General features: G+C 40.9%; 1 protein-coding gene across 6 annotated transcripts in view; it reads left to right on the forward strand.

Annotated features, from left to right (window-relative positions):
• Positions 1-22,254, forward strand: part of ARFGEF1 (ADP ribosylation factor guanine nucleotide exchange factor 1) — a 139,656-nt gene that overhangs the window by 112,261 nt on the left and 5,141 nt on the right. For 2 of the 6 annotated variants that reach the window (XM_029222528.1, XM_029222529.1), the window contains exons 24-36: positions 3,009-3,049; positions 3,145-3,314; positions 3,679-3,830; positions 3,956-4,128; positions 5,105-5,265; positions 6,100-6,230; positions 9,022-9,151; positions 10,676-10,811; positions 10,894-11,032; positions 11,638-11,710; positions 15,921-16,053; positions 19,916-20,055; positions 21,503-21,671. In XM_029222528.1, the coding sequence (XP_029078361.1) occupies positions 3,009-3,049; positions 3,145-3,314; positions 3,679-3,830; positions 3,956-4,128; positions 5,105-5,265; positions 6,100-6,230; positions 9,022-9,151; positions 10,676-10,811; positions 10,894-11,032; positions 11,638-11,710; positions 15,921-16,053; positions 19,916-20,055; positions 21,503-21,671 (1,748 nt within the window). Of the gene's footprint in view, positions 1-3,008; positions 3,050-3,144; positions 3,315-3,678; positions 3,831-3,955; positions 4,129-5,104; positions 5,266-6,099; positions 6,231-9,021; positions 9,152-10,675; positions 10,812-10,893; positions 11,033-11,637; positions 11,711-15,920; positions 16,054-19,915; positions 21,672-22,254 lie in introns of all 6 variants that reach the window. The other 4 variants (XR_003793499.1, XR_003793502.1, XR_003793501.1 and 1 more) reach the window with 4 other exon arrangements.

Consider the following 22,254-nt stretch of genomic DNA (forward strand, 5'->3'; position numbering starts at 1 on the left):
GAATTCCTTTCTGAGTATCTGAGTTTATTTTTATTTGTAATATTCTGATTCTAGTCTATAAGCTAATTCAGTGAGATATCCCTGGTATTCAAGACAGTGGTGAGAATATTGTCAGGCATCATCCTGGAAAGTTCTGTACTTGTCCAGCAGAAAAAGTCGTTTTACTGTCCTTAGGCCTATTGTTCTGGATAATCTGTTATGACAAATATAGGAACTAAATATGGAAAATAAGTTTTCCTTGCTTAATTATATTTATCAATGGAAAGATATATGTGGTTCCATCAAAAGCTTTAAAATGGTAAAATTTTCTGATTATCTTCACTTTTGTATTTGGAATCCTGTACTGTTAGAATTTAGGAGACTATAGGGCACTTTAATCTGGGGTACCTGATCCTCTAGGATTTGCTAGGGAAACATTTGCTAGGCATTGTTAAACCAGATACTTCATAAGTATTACTAAACTTTGCAGGGGTGGATTTTGTCCAGGAATGATTTATCCCTGAAAGTTAAAAAACAGTTATTTAGTACCATAGTTTTTATTTTTATTATTGTTTTTTAAGCACACCAGATCTAGCTTTATACTGACCCATCCCTCACTTTGGAATATTCTGTCACCTATCAGAAAATATGGACAGCTCCTCCCCAACTGTGTTTGCTCATAAACATCTTTCATTTGGGTCTAAGCAGTAAATGTTACGTCTGATATTTTCACTATGAAAACGTTAAATACACAGTAATTTAGTCTGCCTGTATGTCGCATACAGCTAAAAGTTTATTTGATCCAGAATCTGCAAGGTTTATCTTTTTTTTTTTGCATTGTTACATTGCTATCATAAAATGAATGAATTTAGTAATCTATCAATTTTTTTTTCCTACTCGTACTTTTCAGGGAATGTCTTTTGATAGTAACACACAAGATTCTCATACTTCTGTTCTCTGCTTTTCATACATGGCATGTAGAATCCATTTCATGGATGATTCTGTGAAACACAGCTCTGTTCTCCTGCCTTAGTATATTAAGGCTTAACTTTAAATGCCTCCACAGACTGCTGTGCTCCACCATCTGGTTTATCTTTAGTGGAGCGTTGCTAGAAATAGAGTAACCCCTCAGAGGCTACCAAAGTGAGTAGGAATTTAAATGCCCTTTCTCAGGATGCGCGCTCCACCGACGTTCCACTGTCTCCTGGGTCGACAGAACCTGTTTGCTAACGATCTTCTCTGTTCTTGTTGCCTTTGTTCTTCACCATCTCACCACATTTAGAGGATTCATTGCTGCTTTCCCCTGGAGTTGCATATAATCGCCATCTCAGCTTCTGTTCTTTACTCCTATATGCCTTGTCATTTGCTTCCTTCTCAGTTAAAAAAAAGAAAAAAAGCTTTCTCGTTTCTTTTGTTCCTTCCCCTGTTGTTTCCCCTGTACTGTTTAGTTTTGACCTTCTTTGTGGTATGGTTTTTATAGCCATTGCCTTCCATGAGAATACCTCTAGTTTGAGAAACAGCTTAATGACATTCATAATGCAGTCTAGCGAATCTCATTTTTGTTCATGTGAGAGGTTCATAGGCTTTGTATATTGTGAATTTCTGGATCCAGTCTTAACCAGTGGATTCAGTGGGGCCCCATTACTCTTACTTTTTCTCCCAGATTGTGTTTTCAGTCAGATTTTTGAATTGTTGTTTTGTTCTACTGATAAGAGCAATATAGGAAATCTCAAGATACCCCTTTGGCAGGAGATCAGATTCTGAGTTATTGCGTTGTCAGTTTTTAAGCCATTTTTCCTATCTTGTCTTTGTTACTCATTGCCAGGATGCATAGACCTTCAAGGACATTGAGGTTGAAAAATCATGATATACCTAGAATTTTTAGATAGTGGTAGTAGGAAAAAACTAGAATGTATTTTAAATGTTTAAATTATGTTTTGCTCAGGTAAGTGTGAAGCAGTATAGCAAAATGGTTGAGAGGGTGGACTCTGGAGTCTGCCTGTCCTGGTTTGAATCTTGTCTCTAACACTGGTCCTGTGACTTTCAGAAAGTTATTCAATATCTTTGTGCCTCAGTTTCTATGTTGATAAAATTGGGAATATAATAGTATATATAATCATGGTGTTTGTGATTATTATGTGAGTGGATATATATATAAAGCAATTAGGATAGTATCCACCTTGTGATTGTTGGTAGCTATTACTGTTACTATGACGACTGTTATTTCTAAGTTTAATATTTGACCTGCTGCTGCCTTTGAGGTTTCCTTTTTATCGTGCAAATACTATGATGTACATTTTAAATTACGGAATATCAGTTCATCCTGGAAGTCATATCAAACCCTTGGTTACAAGCTCGGAACATGGATAAAAATGCAGACTTTAAAATAAGAGGACTAATATGTTTATGCTGAAATCTTTTATGAAACTTTGAAACATGGTAAAAGAGCTCAGTGAAGAAGGCAGGGCAAAGCTGGACAGCATAGCTTAGCTCTCACCATTTGAATGCTGTAAGAAAAGTGGGTTAGCCACTTGTTGGTTAAACTGTTGGAGACTATTTGCAAGGTTCTATTAACCATTTGTAATTTAACATAAATGAGTTTTTGAATCAAACACACATTGCTTATAAAAATAAAGTAGAAGTTTTCATTTTAAGAACATGTTTAATGTGGGTAATCAGGAAAATTGAAAAATCTTGTTTTGTGTATGCCAATTATTAGTTTTACAACTTAACATTTTTCTTATTCTAAGACTCTCATAAGAGACCTTTCCTAGTGTTTATAAATTTACTAATAAAATTACAACAATGTATTTGTGCTCTAATATATCATTCGGTACAAAGGAGGGAGGGAGGGACATCCAAGCTATACTTGTCACTAAAATACATGATTAAAAAATATTCATTTGATTACCTGATTTTTTGTTCCCTTAAAACAGATAAAAGTAGCTCGTACCCCAGGCCACTTACTTTTGAACTGATGTATCAGAAGTGAGACATTACAAGTTTTTGAATTATATTTTTTTCTTTAGAATATTTACAGGGTCCACAAGGCTAGATGGAAATGCTATTGGTAAGTATGTACATTTACTCCACTTAAAAACTGATTTTTTAGCTTAAAAGACTTCAAAGTTAAGTTTTAAAAATGTTAATCCATTTATATTATAGTGGACTTTGTCCGTTGGCTCTGTGCTGTGTCTATGGATGAATTACTTTCCACTACACATCCAAGAATGTTTAGTCTACAAAAAATAGTAGAAATATCATATTACAACATGGGAAGAATAAGACTGCAGTGGTCTCGAATTTGGGAAGTTATTGGAGATCATTTTAATAAGGTATTTGAGTAATTATGGATTTGCTTAATTTGTAATTTTTTGTTGTTTAAAATTTCCTTACCATAATCTAATTGAGACCTTTTTCCTTTCCAAGCAGTTTTTTACTACATTTTTGTAATTAGATTTAGAAAACCCTTTGAGTCCTGTTTTTTCTTTTAGAAATAATTGCTCTAGGTTTTAAGAATTTAGTTAAAATATGTTCTTCTTGTTGAGAAATATTGTTAGCACACTTAGTGCCTTTATGGAGAATCTTTGAATTTATCTATCTATGCTATTAATTATATATTTTTTCTAAAATAAAAAATAAAGAATTAGCAAGTTTCACTGCTGATATTAGCACCCTGTATTTCTGTTGCCATTACAGGTTGGCTGTAATCCTAATGAAGATGTAGCTATTTTTGCAGTAGACTCCTTGAGGCAATTGTCAATGAAGTTCTTAGAGAAAGGGGAGCTTGCTAATTTCAGATTCCAAAAGGATTTCTTAAGACCTTTTGAACATATAATGAAACGGAACAGGTATTATATTTGTTGAATTGCTTAATATCAGAAAAATACCTTATTTTCCTCAGTAGGGGGAAAAACAGAAGAAAAGGAAAAAAAACCTGATGAGTTTTATCCAAGCGATTGTATTAATATTTTAGGTCTCCAACAATTCGAGATATGGTTGTACGGTGTATAGCACAGATGGTTAATTCTCAAGCTGCTAACATTCGGTCTGGATGGAAGAACATTTTCTCTGTATTTCATCTAGCGGCATCCGATCAAGATGAAAGCATAGTTGAACTTGCATTCCAAACAACGGGGCATATTGTCAGTGAGTATTCTCTAAGCTCTGTTCAAGTTAAAGAAAACAAAACTTTAATGTGTTCAGAAGATAATTCAAGTATAAGATTATGGGCTTGTCATGGGCTTTAAGTTTTCCAAGTTTTGCCCACAGAAGCAGAGTAAATAGTGACAGTATTGTCATTATTGTAATATTATAGTTAACATTTATCGAATGTTTACTATATGGCAAGCACTATAAGCACTTTGCATGCATTTTCTTCAGTCTTCACAGTAACTGTATGAGATCAATATCTTTATTATTCTCTCTCTCTTTTTTTTAATAGATAAGGAAACTCAGACCCACTGAGGTTAAGTAATTTGTCTAAAGGCACAAAACTAGTGAGTGATGGAGTTGAGATGCAAAGCCAGAGAGTCTTAAAGCACAGCATTTGTTTTTCACCACTGCACTACACAGCCTCCTTTGACTTTGAAGAAGAATAAAATACTAAGGATCTAAATTAAGCCTCTCTAGAAGATAATGATGTCATCATCATCAACATCAAGAATGATGACATCGTCATAGCTGTCATTTATTGAGTGCTTGCTTGAATTAAGTAAATTAAGTACAGTGCTAAGCACTGTACTTACATTTTATTTAGTGCTTACCACTATCCTGTGCAGATTATTATCACCATTTTATAGATTAAGAAACTCAGATACAGAGAGATTAAATGTAATTTTGAATATTCACTCAACAACCGTTGATTTTGTATCTACTGTGTACCAGTCACTCTATTACGTGCTGGGTTTATCGTGTAAACAAAACACAGACCTGTTTCCCTGTTTCTACTACTCAAGGCAGTCAAGTAACTGGTCAGGACAGATGTTGGAACCGATGTCTATTGGACATTAAAACCCTTAATCTTTAAGAAGTATCCATTACATCTAGAGGTTGGTGTATTTGAGGTATAATTAAGAAAAGCTGAAAGTTGATAATTATATTTATGTGTTTTTCTCCCGTATAGCCCTTGTGTTTGAAAAACACTTTCCAGCAACCATTGATTCTTTCCAGGATGCAGTGAAATGCTTGTCTGAATTTGCATGCAATGCAGCTTTCCCAGACACAAGTATGGAAGCGATTCGACTTATTCGCCATTGTGCAAAATATGTGTCTGATAGACCTCAGGTATAGCATCATTTATTAAACAAAATGTTACTGAGCATTTATTTCCAGTCAGAGATCTAAGTTTATTTGGGAATTGAGGGGATATGAAGTATTTAATTTTCAAAATTATCTGAGTTATGGTTACATTTGTTGAAGATGTCAGGTATTTTTCTGAGCGTTTCACATGTATTAACTTGTTTAATATTCCATAACAGCTTTATGGGATAGGTTGTGTTATAGCCCCATGTAGATAAGGAATCTGAGGCACAAGGAAGTTAAAAATGTGCCCCTGCATGCGGGGGATAGTAAAGGAGACCTGGGATTTGAACCCAAGCCTGTGTTTTTAGCCATTACCTTAATATTACTGAAGTTGACTATGGATGAGTGTAGGCTTAAGCACTGAAGTGAAAGGTTGAATTGGCAACCTGGCTGCCAGCTTTGACTTGCATATCTGAATCTATCTTTGTAACTGTCATAAGGAGCAGTGATGCTTCATAGATTTTTACTACATACTGACAGGGACCTATGGGGCATTTAGTTCTTCTTATGTACATCTACTCATTTGAACTTCACACCTCCCCAGTGCGGTGCCATGGCTGCATGATGTAATAACCATTTAAATGATAAAAATGGAAACTTGAATAATGCAGAAAACTGGTGATGGAGTTGAAGCTGAAAGCAACTTCTGGTTTCTACTCCAGTGCTCTATAGGCAGTTGTAATCTCCATCTTCTTTTAAGTTATCAGATTGCTCACTTTTGATTAGTAAAGTGTTAAAAAAAATTTTGGAGAAATAATATGCTTAATGTATAGGTATTATGTTTTGCCTTTAGTAAACCTGCATTTCTTCTTGAAGGCTTTCAAGGAATACACAAGTGACGACATGAATGTGGCACCTGAAGACAGAGTTTGGGTGAGGGGATGGTTCCCGGCTCTCTTTGAGTTGTCCTGTGTCATCAACAGATGCAAGTTAGATGTGAGAACCAGGTAACAGCCAGTACTTGAAATTGAAATTTTGAGAGGCTTATTCTTACTTTAATCAAATCAACTTATGTGAACTCAAGTTCAATTTTATCCAATATAGTAGTTATTCGATAGGCAGATTTTAAAATGTTATGTAGAGCAACAATAAAAAATGGAAATAAATTACTTTTCCTTAAAATTTGATTATGGCCTACTTTGAGTTTTAGGTTCTATGTTAATTTACACATTCTGTCTTTTCATACATTTGTTTCCAATCAAAAATTGAAGTTAGCACCAAAATTTATCTTCTGATGAATGATAAAAGAATTTCCAAATGCATGTCTTTGGTGGATTTTAGGTGAAGAACCGTTTCTTTTTGAAGACTGGCCAGTAACATAGTTTTGAATAATATAGGCCTGTTCAAAAAGAATTGAACTCTTTCAAAAGTATATTGTCAATAAAAGATCTATATGAATATCCAGTCCATTTGTAAAGAAACTACTATGGGTATAATGTAACCAGACAGGTACTCAGTGCACACTTCTTACAGTTATAAGAAGTTGTTATGAATTTGTTAGAGTTCATATCAATCCCATAGTATTGTTTTTCTCACCCTGTATTTTTTGATGGCGAAATTGAAATGACCAACTTGTGTATCCTAATGTCTGCCAACAGTGCATCAGAAAGGTAGTATAGACTTGTAACAAATCAGTGATAGAATATAATGAAAGAATGAATCTCTCCTTCCACCACTTATGCCAGAACCACACCTGTCCCCAGCCAAGGTTAAGTTTGTTTTATAGCCTAAGAAACGTTTCACTTTTATAGTGCTATTTGTTACAACACATTTTGTGAAATAGAAAATAATCCAAAATATGACTCACGCCTTGGAAACTTGTTATAGAATTTAGTAATCACAAGCACATATTATATTTCACATGTAGGCATTGAGGAATTTTCGTCAGTGGACCTGTTAGGAAACTTGATAAAATTCAAGATGGCCCCCAACTGATATAACTCTAAATTATTTAGAAATACAGCTTTCAAATGTCCAGCCACTTCAGTAGAGCAACGAACATGTCATAACTGACAAGTCATGGAAACTCAGCGCCCCCCTCCCTGCCCTTGTTTATTTGTAGAAGTCTGTTTGACGTGGACCTACCTGCTTTCTTAGCCTCTCAGCCTGTCCTTGTCTGGGACCACGCTACCTTGCTTCTCACCCTTTCCTATGTTCAGATTATGGATGGGTCTAGTTGTTAAAGAGAATAGAAAAGGGATGTTCTAGTTGGTAAAAAAGAGGGAAAGTATGAGTAAACTTTGTTCAGTGATGGCTTTGATTTTCTTACCTCATTCCAGGATTTGTAAAGGCAGTTATTTAGATTACATTTAAAAATGCAGCACTACGATTTGTATAACACACTAATTACAAAGTACTTTCAAATGCATTCTCATTTGAGTCCCTCAAAATTCTGTAGATTTAGGGTTGAATAATTAACCTGGAGCCCTACACATTGTTTTTCCCTACACCAGCAACTTAAGTATTCATCAAAACTTGTTCAATAGTAAAAAGCCTTGGAAACCTCTATAGATCTGTGCTTGCTTTGGGGGCCTGGAAGAAACAGGATTTTCACATCCACTCACCCCAGCCCTGGGGGTTAGCATCCAGTTTACTTGGAGTGGGAGGAAGAGGGAGCCTTGTCCCATTGTAGGGGAGACATGGAACTCTGACACGGTTCTCCTGGGGAAGACAGAGTGTGTTTCTTCCACAGGAATTCCTTTACTGTAGTTCCTTTACTTCTGATTTTACACATTAGGTATCTTACAGATCAAATAAACTGTTGTGAACTTGCCGTAGGACTGAACTACCATAATGTTATTTTACACATCTGTTGAACAAGTACTTGTTTAGAGCCTACTATGTATCAGGCATGTACTAGGCCCGGGGGGTAGCATAGCAGCAAATGAACTAGACCACGTACCAGTCCTTAAGGAGTGTTTCAAAGGAAATTCTGTTCTGGCTTACTGTCAGACTTTTCGAAATATAAGCCTTTTCTAAGTGGAAGGGTACCTATATTTTACTAGAAGAAATTAATGTATGGAGAAAAGATCAAGCTTTTTAATGTTTACATGAAGGCATTATTTCAAGAAAGGTAATAAGGAATCAGAAGGCACTTTTGAGTTTTAGTTTTAACACTTATTCAAAAGAGAAGAATGGGATATTAAAGCAGTTTATTTGTTCAAGGAACGCTTAACTGTGTGCCCCTGTGTGAGAGGTGCTGCTCTGGCCTGGGATACAGCAGGAAGCAGACACCCTGCCCACACTGGTGTCTTAGTGGATTAGTTTGATAAATCCTTCAGTTTGAGGATATTATATGAACAATTAGAGTGTTAACTAAAAATTCCTGTAGCTCTTTGAAAAAGATTTTCCAAAATCTAATTTTATTTGTTCTTAGACTGAGTTCCATGGCCACAGTGCCACAAAATTAATATTCACCCAAATGATGATCTTTCTCAATCTATAATTCCATTTACATTTTTTAAATGCTGGAATGATGGGGTGGGCATGGAAGAAAAGTAGAAGAAAAAATTTTCAGGCCAAGGCCTTTGGAATTTTTTCCTAAATGATGCATCCTAAAGAAACCTGTTTTACAACCTAAATTTTTTAAAGCCCAGTATCGTGTTAGTTTAAAACCAGTTTTAAACTTTGCTTTCAGTAACTTTGTGCACTAACTATAAAAACTATTTTGGGGGGGGGATACTAATGTGGTATGCTTTTTTGTATTATAGCTTTCCTAATTACATTTTATCATTTTAGGGGTTTAACAGTAATGTTCGAAATAATGAAAACTTATGGCCACACTTATGAAAAACACTGGTGGCAGGATTTATTTAGAATTGTTTTCAGAATCTTCGACAACATGAAGTTGCCAGAACAGCAGACAGAGGTGAGAGAACATGAGGTTTTCATTTAACACAGTGACGTCAGAAGGTTCTTTTCTTCCCTAATACATTTTAGTATTTCAGATTTAAGCACAGTGAACAGAAAAAAATCCTAGAAGTTTTTTCTTTAAGGCATTATAATATAGTAGTAAGTCTTTATAAACAATGCAATTTGGGGATAGAAGTGAGTTAATGAACTGGGTTTTGTTTTCAGTGTTTCTGTTGAACTTCCAGTGTCTTTTCCTCATTTTAATGTTGTCACAAGTAAAACATCAGTAGCCCTCCTTAGTATTCGTAGGGCTTCTTACTCTGAATTGGAGAAGGAACGCGTGGTTATTTATTTATTTATCTCAAAGTCTCTTACTACAGTCCAGTTACAGTATGTGTTTCAGTAAGTGTGGGAAAGAACATCAGGTCTCCGTGTTTTGTCCCATATAGTGTATTAAATGCAAATTTGGGGCCTCTCTGACCTGCACAAAATTTTATTTTAGATCTACAGGTAGACTCTTAACCCATTTTATAAAGTGGACTAAGTAGACGTATGTCTATGCCCTGGCACAAAACCATGTATAAAAATTAGTCCAGGGCTTCCCTGGTGGCGCAGTGGTTGAGAGTCCGCCTGCCGATGCAGGGGACACGGGTTCGTGCCCCGGTCCGGGAAGATCCCACATGCCGTGGAGCGGCTGGGCCCGTGAGCCATGGCCACTGAGCCTGCGTGTCCGGAGCCTGTGCTTCACAACAGGAGAGGCCACAACGGTGAGAGGCCCGCGTACCGCAAGAAATAAAAAAAAAAATTAGTCCAGATTAGTCCATTTGAGAAAAATAAAGAAATTACTTACACTCCCCCCCACCTTTTCGGGGGGCTGTGTGGGGTCTTTGTTGCTGCACGGGCTTTCTCTAAGTATGACAGGTGGGGACTGCTCCTCGCTGCTGTGTGCGGGCTTCTCTTGTGGAGCACCAGCTCTAGGCGCGTGGGCTCCAGTAGTTGTGATGTGTGGGCTCAGTAGTTGTGGCTCACGGGCTTACTTGCTCCACAGCATGTGGGATCTTCCTGAACCAGGGCTCGAACCCGTGTCCCCTGCATTGGCAGGCGGATTCTTAACGACTGCACCACCAGGGAAGTCCCCTACTTAACACCCATTTTATGTTAAACCTATGCTAACCCACTTGGATAAATTCTTATTGCCTTCCTCTATTTTTCTTCCACGTTCTGTCCTATTCTGGAGCAAGACCAACTGTTGTTATTAGTGTCAATTGTTTGAAAAGTCATAGCGTTAATAGCCAGACAATGCAGTGACGGGTTTTTTTAATAAAACAGTGCAGAAAATAGTTATTTTATATGCAGATGGTAATGGGATAATGAAGAGAAATAGATCAGATATAAAGTTGAGGTGAATGTCACATTCAAGGAGTTAAGTGCTTTGAAAGGAACCTACAGGCTTACGTTTTAAATATGCAAACATATTTCTTTGAAATTCTAGTAGTTGATGAATGGCCTGACCTTCATTTAATGACCGTCTCCCCTGTAGAAAGCTGAGTGGATGACAACGACATGTAACCATGCGCTCTATGCTATCTGCGATGTGTTCACCCAGTATTTAGAAGTACTCAGTGATGTACTTTTGGATGACATTTTTGCCCAGCTCTACTGGTGTGTTCAGCAAGGTAGGTCTGTACCAGACAAGTGACACAGCGTGTTGAACATGACCCTGGTAACACACAAGTGAATTGCTCTTCTCTTTTCTAGACAATGAGCAGTTAGCACGATCTGGTACGAACTGCTTAGAGAATGTTGTTATTCTGAATGGTGAAAAATTTACCCTAGAAATCTGGGATAAAACTTGTAACTGCACACTGGACATCTTCAAAACCACAATTCCACATGCGTAAGAAGATTTTATACAACTTTATATTTGTATATTGAATGATGGACATAAAAGGTTTGATAGTAATTTCTCATAACAGAAATCCTTTTTAAAATATCTCAGTGTTCTTTGAATTTGTGTTTATTGCAAATCAGACTCCTATAAAACCATAACAAATAACACGAATTAAATTTTTTATATACCCAAACTTTTAGTCTGATCATTTAAAATTTGGGTCATAATGAAGTGATTTAATAAGATTTTATTCATCCAGATTAAACCAAGCAGAGGTTCTGAATTGAAAAAAAGAAAATCTCAGCATTTGTTTTAGTTACTGTAAATGTAATAATCTAAGGAAAATTTATTGTATTTTGTATTACAATATTGTAAATACTGTATTTTACGGTTAATTATCATCTTTTTCTAAGGGATACGTTTGGAATTGAATTGTAGTGGAGTTTTTACTGATTGGGAAATTAAGACATAGCCTTGCTAAATGACTTGATGGCACCTGGATCATTTGTAGGACACCTTGAACTTGCTTCCCAGCTCGTTTCATTTCAAAACACGTTGGATGCGGTGTGGTGCACACTCTCAGTGACTGGTGTGATTTTGGTGTTTTAAAGGCTCTTGACCTGGCGTCCTGCTTCTGGAGAAGCTGCTCCCACACCTCCGTCTCCTGTGAGTGAAAAACAGCTGGTAAGTTTTAACAAATAAAGCATATATTAAATTACTTAACTATTTGTGGTAAGTATTCTACCATGGGGCAGATTCTTTTATATGAGCCCAGCTCTTTTAAAAAGATGTCGTAAAATATAGATGGTCTTGAGACAGAGTAAAATGATTCTGAGAGCGCAAGAGGCAGGTACCAGTTTACATAAGGATTTACATACCAAGCTGAAGATATTATTGGATGTTATTTTATTTAAACTTTCAACTTTGATATAATTTCACCTTAGAGAAAAGTTACAAAAGCAGTTTAAAGAATTCCGATAGACCCTTCACGCAGCTTATTTGTTTCCTAGATCTGCCGTAACAAATTACTACAAGCTTAGTGGCTTAAAACAACAGAAATTCATTCTGTCACGGCTCTGGAGGCCAGAGGTCCAAACTCAAGGCATCAGCAGGGCCACATTCCCTCCCAGGGTGTTAAGGGAGAACCCTTCTTTGCTTCCTCTAGCTTCTAGTGGCTGCTGACAGCCCCTGGCCTTCTTGGCGTGTACACACATCCCTCCATCTTAACGTAGCTGTGTAAAGCCAAATCTCTCCCTCCTTTCTCCTTTAAGGACACTAGTCATTAGATTTAGGGTCCTCCCCAAATTCAGAATGATCTCGTCTCAAGATCCTTAACTTTAAAGACTCTGTTTCCATGTAGCCTTCACAAGTACCAAAGGTTAGGACTTGGACTTACCTTTTTGGGGCCACTGTTTAACCCATTATCTACCCTCTGGTGCCCCAAAATTCATGTCTGTCTTTCGGGCAAAGTCATTTATGCCATCCCAACATCCCCGGAGTCTCAACTTAGTGTAGCATCAACACCAAGTCCAAAATGTCATGTAAATATCATCTTATCAAAAGTCCCAAATCTCATCATCTAAGTCATCTAAATCAGGTATGTGGTCTGTTCTGGAGCAAAATTTCTCTCTATTTGTGGACCTGTGAACCTGTAGAACAGATTGACTGCTGCAAAATACAGTGGTGGGCAAGCATAGGGTAAACATTCTCATTCCAGAAGGGAAGCTTGGAAGGAGTAAAAGGGTCACTGTTCCTAATCAAGTTCAAAACCCAGGAGGACAAATTCATAAGTTTCAAGGCCTGAGGGTAATTTCTGTAGCTTGGTGCCCTGCCCTGCCCTCCGGGCCCATGGCTTCTCCCTCGGGTGCTTCAGCTTTGCCCTCTGAACCATTCCTCACTTACAAGTTTCACTTTCCACCCAGTAGTACAACACAATTCAGCCAAGGTTTCTGCAACTTATGACAAGGATCACCATCCTTCCAGCAGCCAATAACACGTTTCTGATTTCCTTCTGAGATCTCACCAGAAACACCTTTTTTTTTTTTTTTTTCAAATAAAGTTATTTATTTATGTATTTATTTTGGCTGCGTTGGGTCTTAGTTGCTGTGCGTGGGCTCTCTCTAGTTGCGGTGAGCAGGGGCTACTCTTCACTGCGGTGCACGGGTTTCACATTGCACTGGCTTCTCTTGTCACGGAGCACAGGCTCTAGGCACGTGGGCTTCAGTAGTTATGGAGTGCAGGCTCAGTAGTTGTGGCTCACGGGTTCTAGAGCGCAGGCTTAGTAGTTGTGGTTCACAGGCTTAATTGCTCTGCAGCATGTGGAATCTTCCTGGACCAGGGCTCGAACCTGTGTCCCCTGCATTGGCAGGTGGATTCTTAACCACTGCGCCACCAGGGAAGCCCCAGAAGCATCTTTAATGTTCATATTTCTATCAATGTTCTAGTCATGACCATATGTGTGTGTGTGTGTGTGTGTGTGTGTGTGTGTGTGTGTGTGTGTGTATTCTTTAGGATGATAGAAGCTTTCTCTACCAGGCATTTCACTTCCTTCTGAATCCTCACCAGAATTGAGTTTAACATCCATATTTCTACCAACAGTCTCTTCAGGTCAGTTTAGGTTTTTTTCTATTGTACGCCTCAAAACTTTTCTAGCCTCTACCATTACCCAGTTCCAAAGCCATTTCCACATTTTTAGGTCTTTGTTATGGCCGCACCCACTTCATGGTACCAAAATCTGTATCAGTGTTCTCCAGTTCCAGAGAAATGGAGCCAGTAGGAGATAACCTGCACCTATGTGTGTCCATATTTATCTATACGTGTGTGTGTGTGTGTGTGTGTGTGTGTGTGTGTGTAATATATGTATGTATATGTATCCCTATGTGTTTTTTCCCCTTAATTTCAAGGAATTGGCTTAAGCAGGTGTGAGGGCTGGCAAGGTTGAAATGTGTAGGGCAGGTGGGCAGGCTGGAAACTCTTGGGCAGCTGTAGTCCACAGGCAGAACTTCTTCAGGGAAATGTCAGTTTTGCCCTTGAGGCCTTTTAACTCATGGGATGAGACTTGACCCATATTATTGAGGATAATCTCCTTTACTTACAATCATAACTGTAAATCTTCACCACATCCACAAAATACCTTCACAGAGACACTTGAAATAGTGTTTAATTGAATAACTGGTTACTATAGCCCAGCCAAATTGATGCATGAAACTGACCATCCCAGCAGGTTTCTCGAAGTGTTATCACTGTACTACAGTTTGCTTTCTCATTTCCGCCCTCCCTCTTCTTCTCTCACTCTCCCACCTCCCTACATACATTTTTCTGGATTCTTTGAAAATAATTTGAAAACAACACACCCTTTTTTCCCTAAAATGTTTATAGTGTGTTTTCTATAAAATAAATAAATATATATAGTCACGGTGCAGTTAACAAAATAGGGAATTACTATTGAAACAATACTGTAATCTGGCTTTATTCAGATTTCTGCTGTTCTCCCACTAATGTTATTGAATTTTAAACCCAGGAAGCCAGAGGTAGCAAATCTATGCCCACTGACCTCATCTGTCCCCCACAGCTTTTTAATTTCTTAACTAATTGTCAGTGGCTAAAACTTAGGTCTCACAGAAGAGCACCACTCTGAACGTGTCTTGAGAACTGTGACATCTGGCACGTCGGGCCCGCATTGCTCCATGACCCTGATCCGCCGGAGTTGTTCGTTCATCACAGACTCCACCGCTTGTGACATCCTGTTTCCAGCCCAGGATGAACTTGCTCTCATTTTTGTTTTTCTTAGGTTTGGCACACTCCCTGCTTGCTCTGTGGGCTTTTGTTTTTGCTCCCTCTGCTGTACAGTGTAGTAGTTTGCAGGGTGGGCTGTGATGCCAGACCCCAGAGCAAATCATGGCTCTGCACTGACTAGCTCTGCAGCCTCAGCAAATTACTTAGCCTCGTGTTAAAGTGAGTCTTGTGGTGGGAGGTAGATCTGGTGCTGCACATGAAGTCGTCAGAACAGCGTGTGCCGGGGGGGCGCGCTCGGCGACTCTGCCTGCTGCTGGGCCGAGGCGGTGGGCCCAGTGGTGCCCCTCGAGGCTGCTCAGTCTCTTCCTTGGCTCCATCCGGGAGCTGCAGCTGCCCTGGCTCTGCATCTGGTCTCCTGCTGGAACCAAGTAAAGCTAAAAGAGTAGTAACGTCAGCTACCATATATCGTCTGACACCTCTAGTGTCAAAGGCTTGTTAAGTGTTAAGGATTTACTGCCAAACCCTTAACAACCTGCAAGGAAAGTGTCATCTCCATTTTCAGATTTCAGATCAGAAAACCTCGGCTCCAGAAGATCCATTGCTTTCCCAAAGGTGACGCATAGCTGGAGCCGGGTTCTGGAGTGGCTCTGTTGGACTTGAACCTCAGCTTCTCTCCATGCTCTGCTCTCCTAGTTGGTCATCTTCTCACTGACCTTTCTGGTTGTTGGTTTCTTGGGTGACAACATCCTTCCCTAAATGCACCCCTACAAAGCTCTCCTGGGCACAGCCTACACAAAGCTCGCAGAAACCCCTGCTCACCATGTGTGTTTCTGTTTCGATTTCATGACAGTTCATGGATATTGCTGACAAGTTTTTCCACAGAGTGAAGCTTATTAGCATTTCTCTCCGTTGCTGTTGGGTGGTGTCAGGCTTGATCTCAGTGAGGGTCAGAAAGGAAGCTTTTCTCTAAAAGATTATCAGCTCTTATCCATGTGCAGGTAATATGAAATAACTTACCCAGTATGTCCATAATTGCAGTGTGTACAATGTGATTTTCATAGGGACATGACGTAATTTTTTAAAAAATAGTGTAATAGAAGCTATTTTCATCGTTAAGCTTTATTCATTGTACTTAAAATGAATTTTTTTACTTTATTAGGATACGATATCACAGAAATCTGTAGATATTCATGATTCTATTCAGCCAAGATCTGCAGATAATAGACAGCAAGCTCCACCGGCTTCTGTCTCTACTGTGAATGAAGAAGTCAGCAAAATTAAACCCACAGCAAGTGAGTTATTTCTCTTAATAAAAATAAATTGTGTATTTTGTTTTATGTAGGCAAGATATGAAAGTTTTGCTTTTACTTTTATTAACAAACACATACTGTAATTGTGTGGTCACTTCCTTACTGTGTTTGCTCCAACTTGGACATCCCCCGGCAGATGGTCAGGAACTCTGCTGACACCTACAAGACCAGTTTTTTTCTGCAGTGCTTTCAGCTGCTGTTTGTTTGAAGCACGTGGGTCTTGAGAGGAGAGAGGGAGTGGCCAGCCCTCTGAGCACTCCGCTGCCCCCAGCCTCTGTCTCCTCTGCCCCTCCCCTCCCCTCCCCTCCTGTAGTTCTTTTCACAAAGAAGGGGAATCCCTTCTGATTTTTACTAAATTGGTTCACAGAGGAAAGAGGACCTCCTCTCTAGAGGAAAACAGGACAACTTCAATTACTTTTTAAATTGAGGAGAAATTCACATAACAAAAGTAACCGTTTTTTTTTAAAGTGAACAGTTTGGTGGCATTTAGTGGATTCCCCATGTTGTGCAGTCACCACTTCTATCTGGTTCCAAAACATTCACCCCAAAAGAAACCCCATAACCGTTATGCTGTTGCCCCCTCTTCTCCTCTTGCCCAGCCCCTAGCAACCTCCAGTCTGCTTTCTGTGTCTATGGAGTTGTACATTCTGCACATTTCATATAAATGGAATCATACAGTGTGACTTTTTATGTCTGGCTTTTATTTAGTATAATGTTTTCAAGGTACATCCACAGTGTAAAATGGATCAGTAGTTCATTCCTTTTTATAGCTAATTGTCCTGTGTATGGATATACCACATTTTGTTGATCCTTTTACCTGCTGGTGGACATTTGGGTTTGTCGCCCCTTTTAGTTATAACGAATAATGCTACTGTGAATCTCCGTGTACAAGTGTTGTTTGATTACCTGTTTTTAATTCTTTTGGGTGTGTGCATGGGAGCGGACTTGCTGGGTCATAAGATAATTCTGTGAGGAGCCCCTAAAATGCTCTGCAGTGGCTGCACCATTTTGTATTCCTACCAGCAATTCCATTTTTTCCACACCCTCACAGACGTTTCCTCACAGACATTTCTGTTTTCTTTTTCTTTTTAATAATAGCCATTCTAGTGGGTATAAAGTGTTGTCTCATTGTGGTTTTACTCTGCATTTCCCTAATGATTAAATGATGTTGAGTATTTTTTCATGTGCTTATTGGCCATTTGCATATCTCCTTTAGAGAAATATTTATTCATGTCCTTCGCTTATTTTTAATTGGGTTGTTTGTGTTTTTGTTGTTAGTTGTTAAGCGCTTCTTACGTACTCTGGATGCTACACCCATGTCAGATACATGATTTGCAAATATTTATATTCTCCCATTCTGAAGGTCATCTTTTTACTTCTTATTGATAATAATTCTGTGATGTACAAAAGTTTAAATTTTGATGAAGTTCAGTTTATCTGTTGTTGCTTATGCTTTTGGTGTCATAGTTAGGAATCCATAGCCAAAGCTGAGGTCATAGAGATTTTCCCCAGGGTTTTCTTCTAAGAGCCTTATACTTGTAGCTCTTACATTTAGGTAATCGATCCCTTTTCAGTTAATTTTTTTCAGGGAATTTTTATTAATCCTAGGTGTTTACACTTGTTTTTGAGGGACAACAGATTTGGTGTCCTCCTTGAAAGGAGCCTCCAGCTTCAGTCACCGTGTCTTGCTTCTTAGAAGGGAGATAGGTGGTGATGAGCGGCCTGTTTTCATTTTTCATTCCTGGGCTCTGGAGCACAGCTGTTAGGGTCCCTCACAGCTTTGGTCTGCCCTGGAAGGTGCCGTGAGGACACGGCTTTATCTCTCCCTCAGCCCCAAGACTGAACTTACATATACTTCGCTTTTTAAGGGAAGGACATAGTCGGCAAGTTTTTACTTGCCTGATCTGGGAACATCCCTCGAACGGAGTGAAGAGCGCTGCTCCCCTGCCCTTCTGACCTGAGGGCTCGCATTTCCTTCCTTGTGCCACCCCCTCAAGGTCCTTGAGGAAGAGTTCACCGCGTCCCACGAGCCCTTCCCTTCGCTCAGGGGACATTGTGGTTGCTGTGCCTGTGGGGAGGTGTCGCCGTGACCCTGTGCGAGGGGCAGCTGCCTCGTTCCTTCTTCATGCGCAGAAACCACCGCTGCCCCAGCTGGGCTCCGCCCAGTGCCCGCCGTCCCCCTTCTTCGTCCTTGCTCAGCTCTGCCCCCGTCCTTTGGTGACCCAGTGAAATGGTCGCCTAATATGACCCTTGGCACTGTCCACCCTTGTGAACGAAGTTTGTTCAAATAGGTACTGTGTCGCCAGACATGCAGCTGGTCGTTGCTGATGAGACCGAGTTCCTCCTGAAGTTCTGAAAGGACCCCGGGAGGCATGGAGAGCTCTGAGCTCCCCAGCCGACAGCCCTGAATGCCCGCCCAGCTGACACTGGAGCTGATGAGGGGCGTCTCCTTAGGCGCCAGCCCCTCCCGAGCGTCCCCGCGAGTCCAGGCGCGCTGCCAGGATGCCCTGCCCCCGGGACTGGGGGGTGTCTTGGATTTCTTATATTCTTTGACTTGAGATCTGGTACTAAGAACTAAATGTTCAGTACATCAGCATTTCTGAAAACTCTCTGGAAAGGAGTCGTTATGACCTAAATAAGAATAAATTTAAGCAAGTTGTTTTGCTGTCTCCCCCAAATCCCTAAAACCTGAATTTAACTTGTAGAAATTGGGGAATTCCCTGGAAGTCCAGTGGTTAGGACTCGGCGCTTTCACTGCCGTGGCCCGGGTTCAGTCCCTGGTCGGGAAATTAAGATCCCGCACGGCCCAAAACGAAACAAAACAAAACAAAAAAACTAACTTCTTGAAATTGGTGCCAGAAAAGGGAGTTTTTAATAATAGAAAAGTGGGAAAAAACTGAAGGACTGTCCAGTCAGTCGTCCAGTGCTGGAGCCGCTGCCCTGAGGCCGATGGACAGGCAGCGCCCTCGCCGTGGGCAGCTGTGCAGGTCCCCAAGAGCCACCCTGAGAACCAATCTTGGGGCTGGGCCAGCGCCGCTTGGTCTCGCAGCTCCTCAACTGTTGAGTCGTCGTTCTGAACCTTGCATTTATTTCTATGTTTGCTTACCCGATGGCCAGTGAAGTGGAAACCCTTCCGTGATCATGTCTCTCCCTAAGGAAACGGCCCATCGAGCGCAGTCGTTCAGGCAGGGACGCAGTGCCTGAGCACCGGTTACTTCCAGTGTGCTTACTTTTATGGTCACACACTTAGCGGAACTCTTCATAGACTTCTGTGCTTATGAATCCCTTTGGAAACATGGGGTCATTTTAGCTACAGCTACCCACCTGGATCCAAAGAAAACATGTGCTCTGGTTGACCCACAGTATCGTCCCAGTGGTCAGAATTCTTGTCTGCCCCTCGCTTCCTGCCTCACAGATCTAGTTCCCGTTGTCTTCTTCTGGTTGAGGTTTTTATATTACCTCTAGTTAAAGGTCAAACTTGGGTTTACAGTAAATGCTATTAAAATTGTAGCTTTTAATCCATTTGATACATTTTATTGAGGAATAATCTAAGTCTTATCTTAAAATTTGTAGTGGAAACTTCTTGAACATATTCACTGCTCTAAGTCATTTTGAATATTTTTGTTTACTTAAAAAGGTAATTTTCTAAGGTTTTTCTAAATATCGATCAAATGAAGCTTTTACTGAGTAGTGCTTATGTGCAGAAGCAGGCTATCTTCAGTGTGATGTGTGCAGGTTACCTTCATACGTGTTAATGTTTCCTTAGCATTGTAATGTCATAGAAATTATAAAGGATTCAAAATAATTTTTGTTTGCATGTGCATTGGGGTGGGTTTCCTCACAGAATTTCCAGAACAAAAATTGTTTGCCGCCCTGTTGATTAAATGTGTTGTGCAGCTGGAACTCATCCAGACCATCGACAGCATCGTGTTCTTTCCTGCCACAAGTAAGAAGGAGGACGCGGAAAACTTAGCCGCAGCGCAGGTGAGCGGGTGCGAGGGCCACTGCTTGTTGTTGAATGGGGAGTTAGCGCCACAGTCTGGGCTTCAGAGCAGAGGTCAAGCTAGAGATCACAGCCGCATAGGTGTCCTTTTAAACCGTGGGACTGACAAAGTGGACAGAGCCGGGAGGAGGGTCAGGGACCGAGCCTGGGGGGCCTCTGTGGTTTAGAGCTCCAGGTGATGAGGCAGGTTCTTGTCCTCTTGCCTAAAGACAAGAGCCACGGAGGCCGGGGGAGACCGGGAGACAGTGCTGCCCTGCAAGTCAGGTGAGGAGGGTGTTCTGAGAAGAAGGGTGTGATCAGCCCTGTCAGGTGTTCCGTAGAGCAGGTGAGAAGCCACCCGACAGTTGCCCTAGAGAATTGCTCCGGCAATTTGGTGGACTTTGGTTGACCTTGACGTTGTGTTTAATTGTAATGTTGATACAAAAGCATTATTAAAATGGGTACAAGAGAAGAGAGGAATTGCAGACAGCAGATATCCATAAGTCTGTCAAGGAGTTCTGCTGTTAAGAGAGGGTACAGAGAAATGGACTAATCGCGGGGGGAGGATGAGGGGCTCAAGAGAAGGGTTCGCTTTGTTTTGTCACTAAGGTTGGCAGTATGGCAGCCTGGAAAACTCTCCTCCGGGAGCGAGAGAGAGAGACAGTGCAGACGAGGGAGGGACAGTTGCTAGAGCATCTTTCAGAGCGAATGGAGGGGCACCTGGCGCAGAGTCCTGGGGGCGCCTGGAATAAGAAGCACAGACAGTTCGCGATGGTAACAGGAGGGCACGCAAAGTGGGTGGGTTAGAAAGTCTCGGCAGATTGGTCTGTCTGGTGGCTGGAGTCTGTGGGAGATTCTCCTGTTTTCTCACTGAGATAGGAAGCAAAGTCATCTACCAGGTGAGGCTGGGAAGAAAGTTTTAGGTCCTTGAGGAGAGAAGAGAAAAACACGAGTGAGGCGTGCAGCAGAGTGGGCTAGGGGGGCGTGGAGGCATTGCAGAGCAGCACCCGGAGCCCCTGGATCTAAAGGGAAAGCCCGCTCTTCTCCAGTCGTGCGTATTGTGTGGTACAACGGAGTAGGCGGTTTTGCCAGCCAGTTACTAAAAAGAGGAGGTGAGGGGTTTATGCACGAGAATATTTATACTCACAGTCCCTGGCCTCAAACTGGTGAAGAGAAGCGAGGACGTGGGGAGGGCGAGGAGCGGGCCGGGGTCCGGGTCCGGTGGGTGCAGAGTTCTGGGGTCAGGAACTGTGGGGAGGGAGCTGAAGACATCGGAGGCGACTAGGATGCACAGATGAAGCTTCTGGAAATTTAATAGCACTTCCTGTTGAGGCAGCACAGATTACGTTCTGTGGCTTGCTCATAAACGGGTCTTCGGGGAGCCCTGAGTTCTAAATTCACTGACCTCTGTGACTGGGTGCCTGTGCTGCGGTGGTTTGTTTCCCGAAGAGAGACGCCGTGGACTTTGACGTTCGAGTTGATACTCAGGACCAAGGAATGTATCGCTTTCTAACATCGCAACAACTCTTCAAGCTGCTGGACTGCTTGTTGGAGTCACACAGATTTGCAAAAGCATTTAATTCCAACAATGACCAGAGGACGGCTCTGTGGAAGGCGGGTAAGCTGTGGATGGGGTCCCCTGCCTGCCCAGTGAACCGCGCCACCGTACCACAGGCCTTTCTCTGGTTTATAAAAAGCCAGATAGTTGCCTGGGTAGATTGGTCTCCCCTGTGTTTAGCCAAACTGTTACTCCACTGATTTTCAAACTTTCGTCTTGTTTACCCAGTCTGGGCCTTCCTGTTGACACCGGCTGCATGCTACAAGCTGCCCTTTCCTGAGGCCAGACCTCAGAAGGGAAGTGCAGGGCTTTGAAGTGGGAGGTAGATTTGTTTTTGAACAAGTTGGAAATTTTAAGTAAAAAACAAGCTTTATAATAATTTTACTGACATAGCTAATTTTTTATTTAAGAAATAGTTACTTGGTACCTATTAGGTGCAAAACGGTGCCAGAGAGTGAGAGGCTGCAGAACATGCAGAAAAAAGAAGGAAGCTGCCCTTCCTTAAACAGCGAACTCAGAATTCTGACAGTGTTGGGTGCCTTACATTTGCGTGATTTATTTTATGCCCAGTGTCTCTCTAGCTCATTAAACCCACCCAGGCTTTGTTCATTCTCCTCCGTTCACAACCTCACTTCTGTAAGGA

Source organism: Monodon monoceros, unplaced genomic scaffold (genome assembly GCF_005190385.1).
Source record: "Monodon monoceros isolate NGI ecotype Baffin Bay Population unplaced genomic scaffold, NGI_Narwhal_1 Super_Scaffold_14, whole genome shotgun sequence".
Lineage (NCBI taxonomy): Eukaryota > Metazoa > Chordata > Mammalia > Artiodactyla > Monodontidae > Monodon > Monodon monoceros.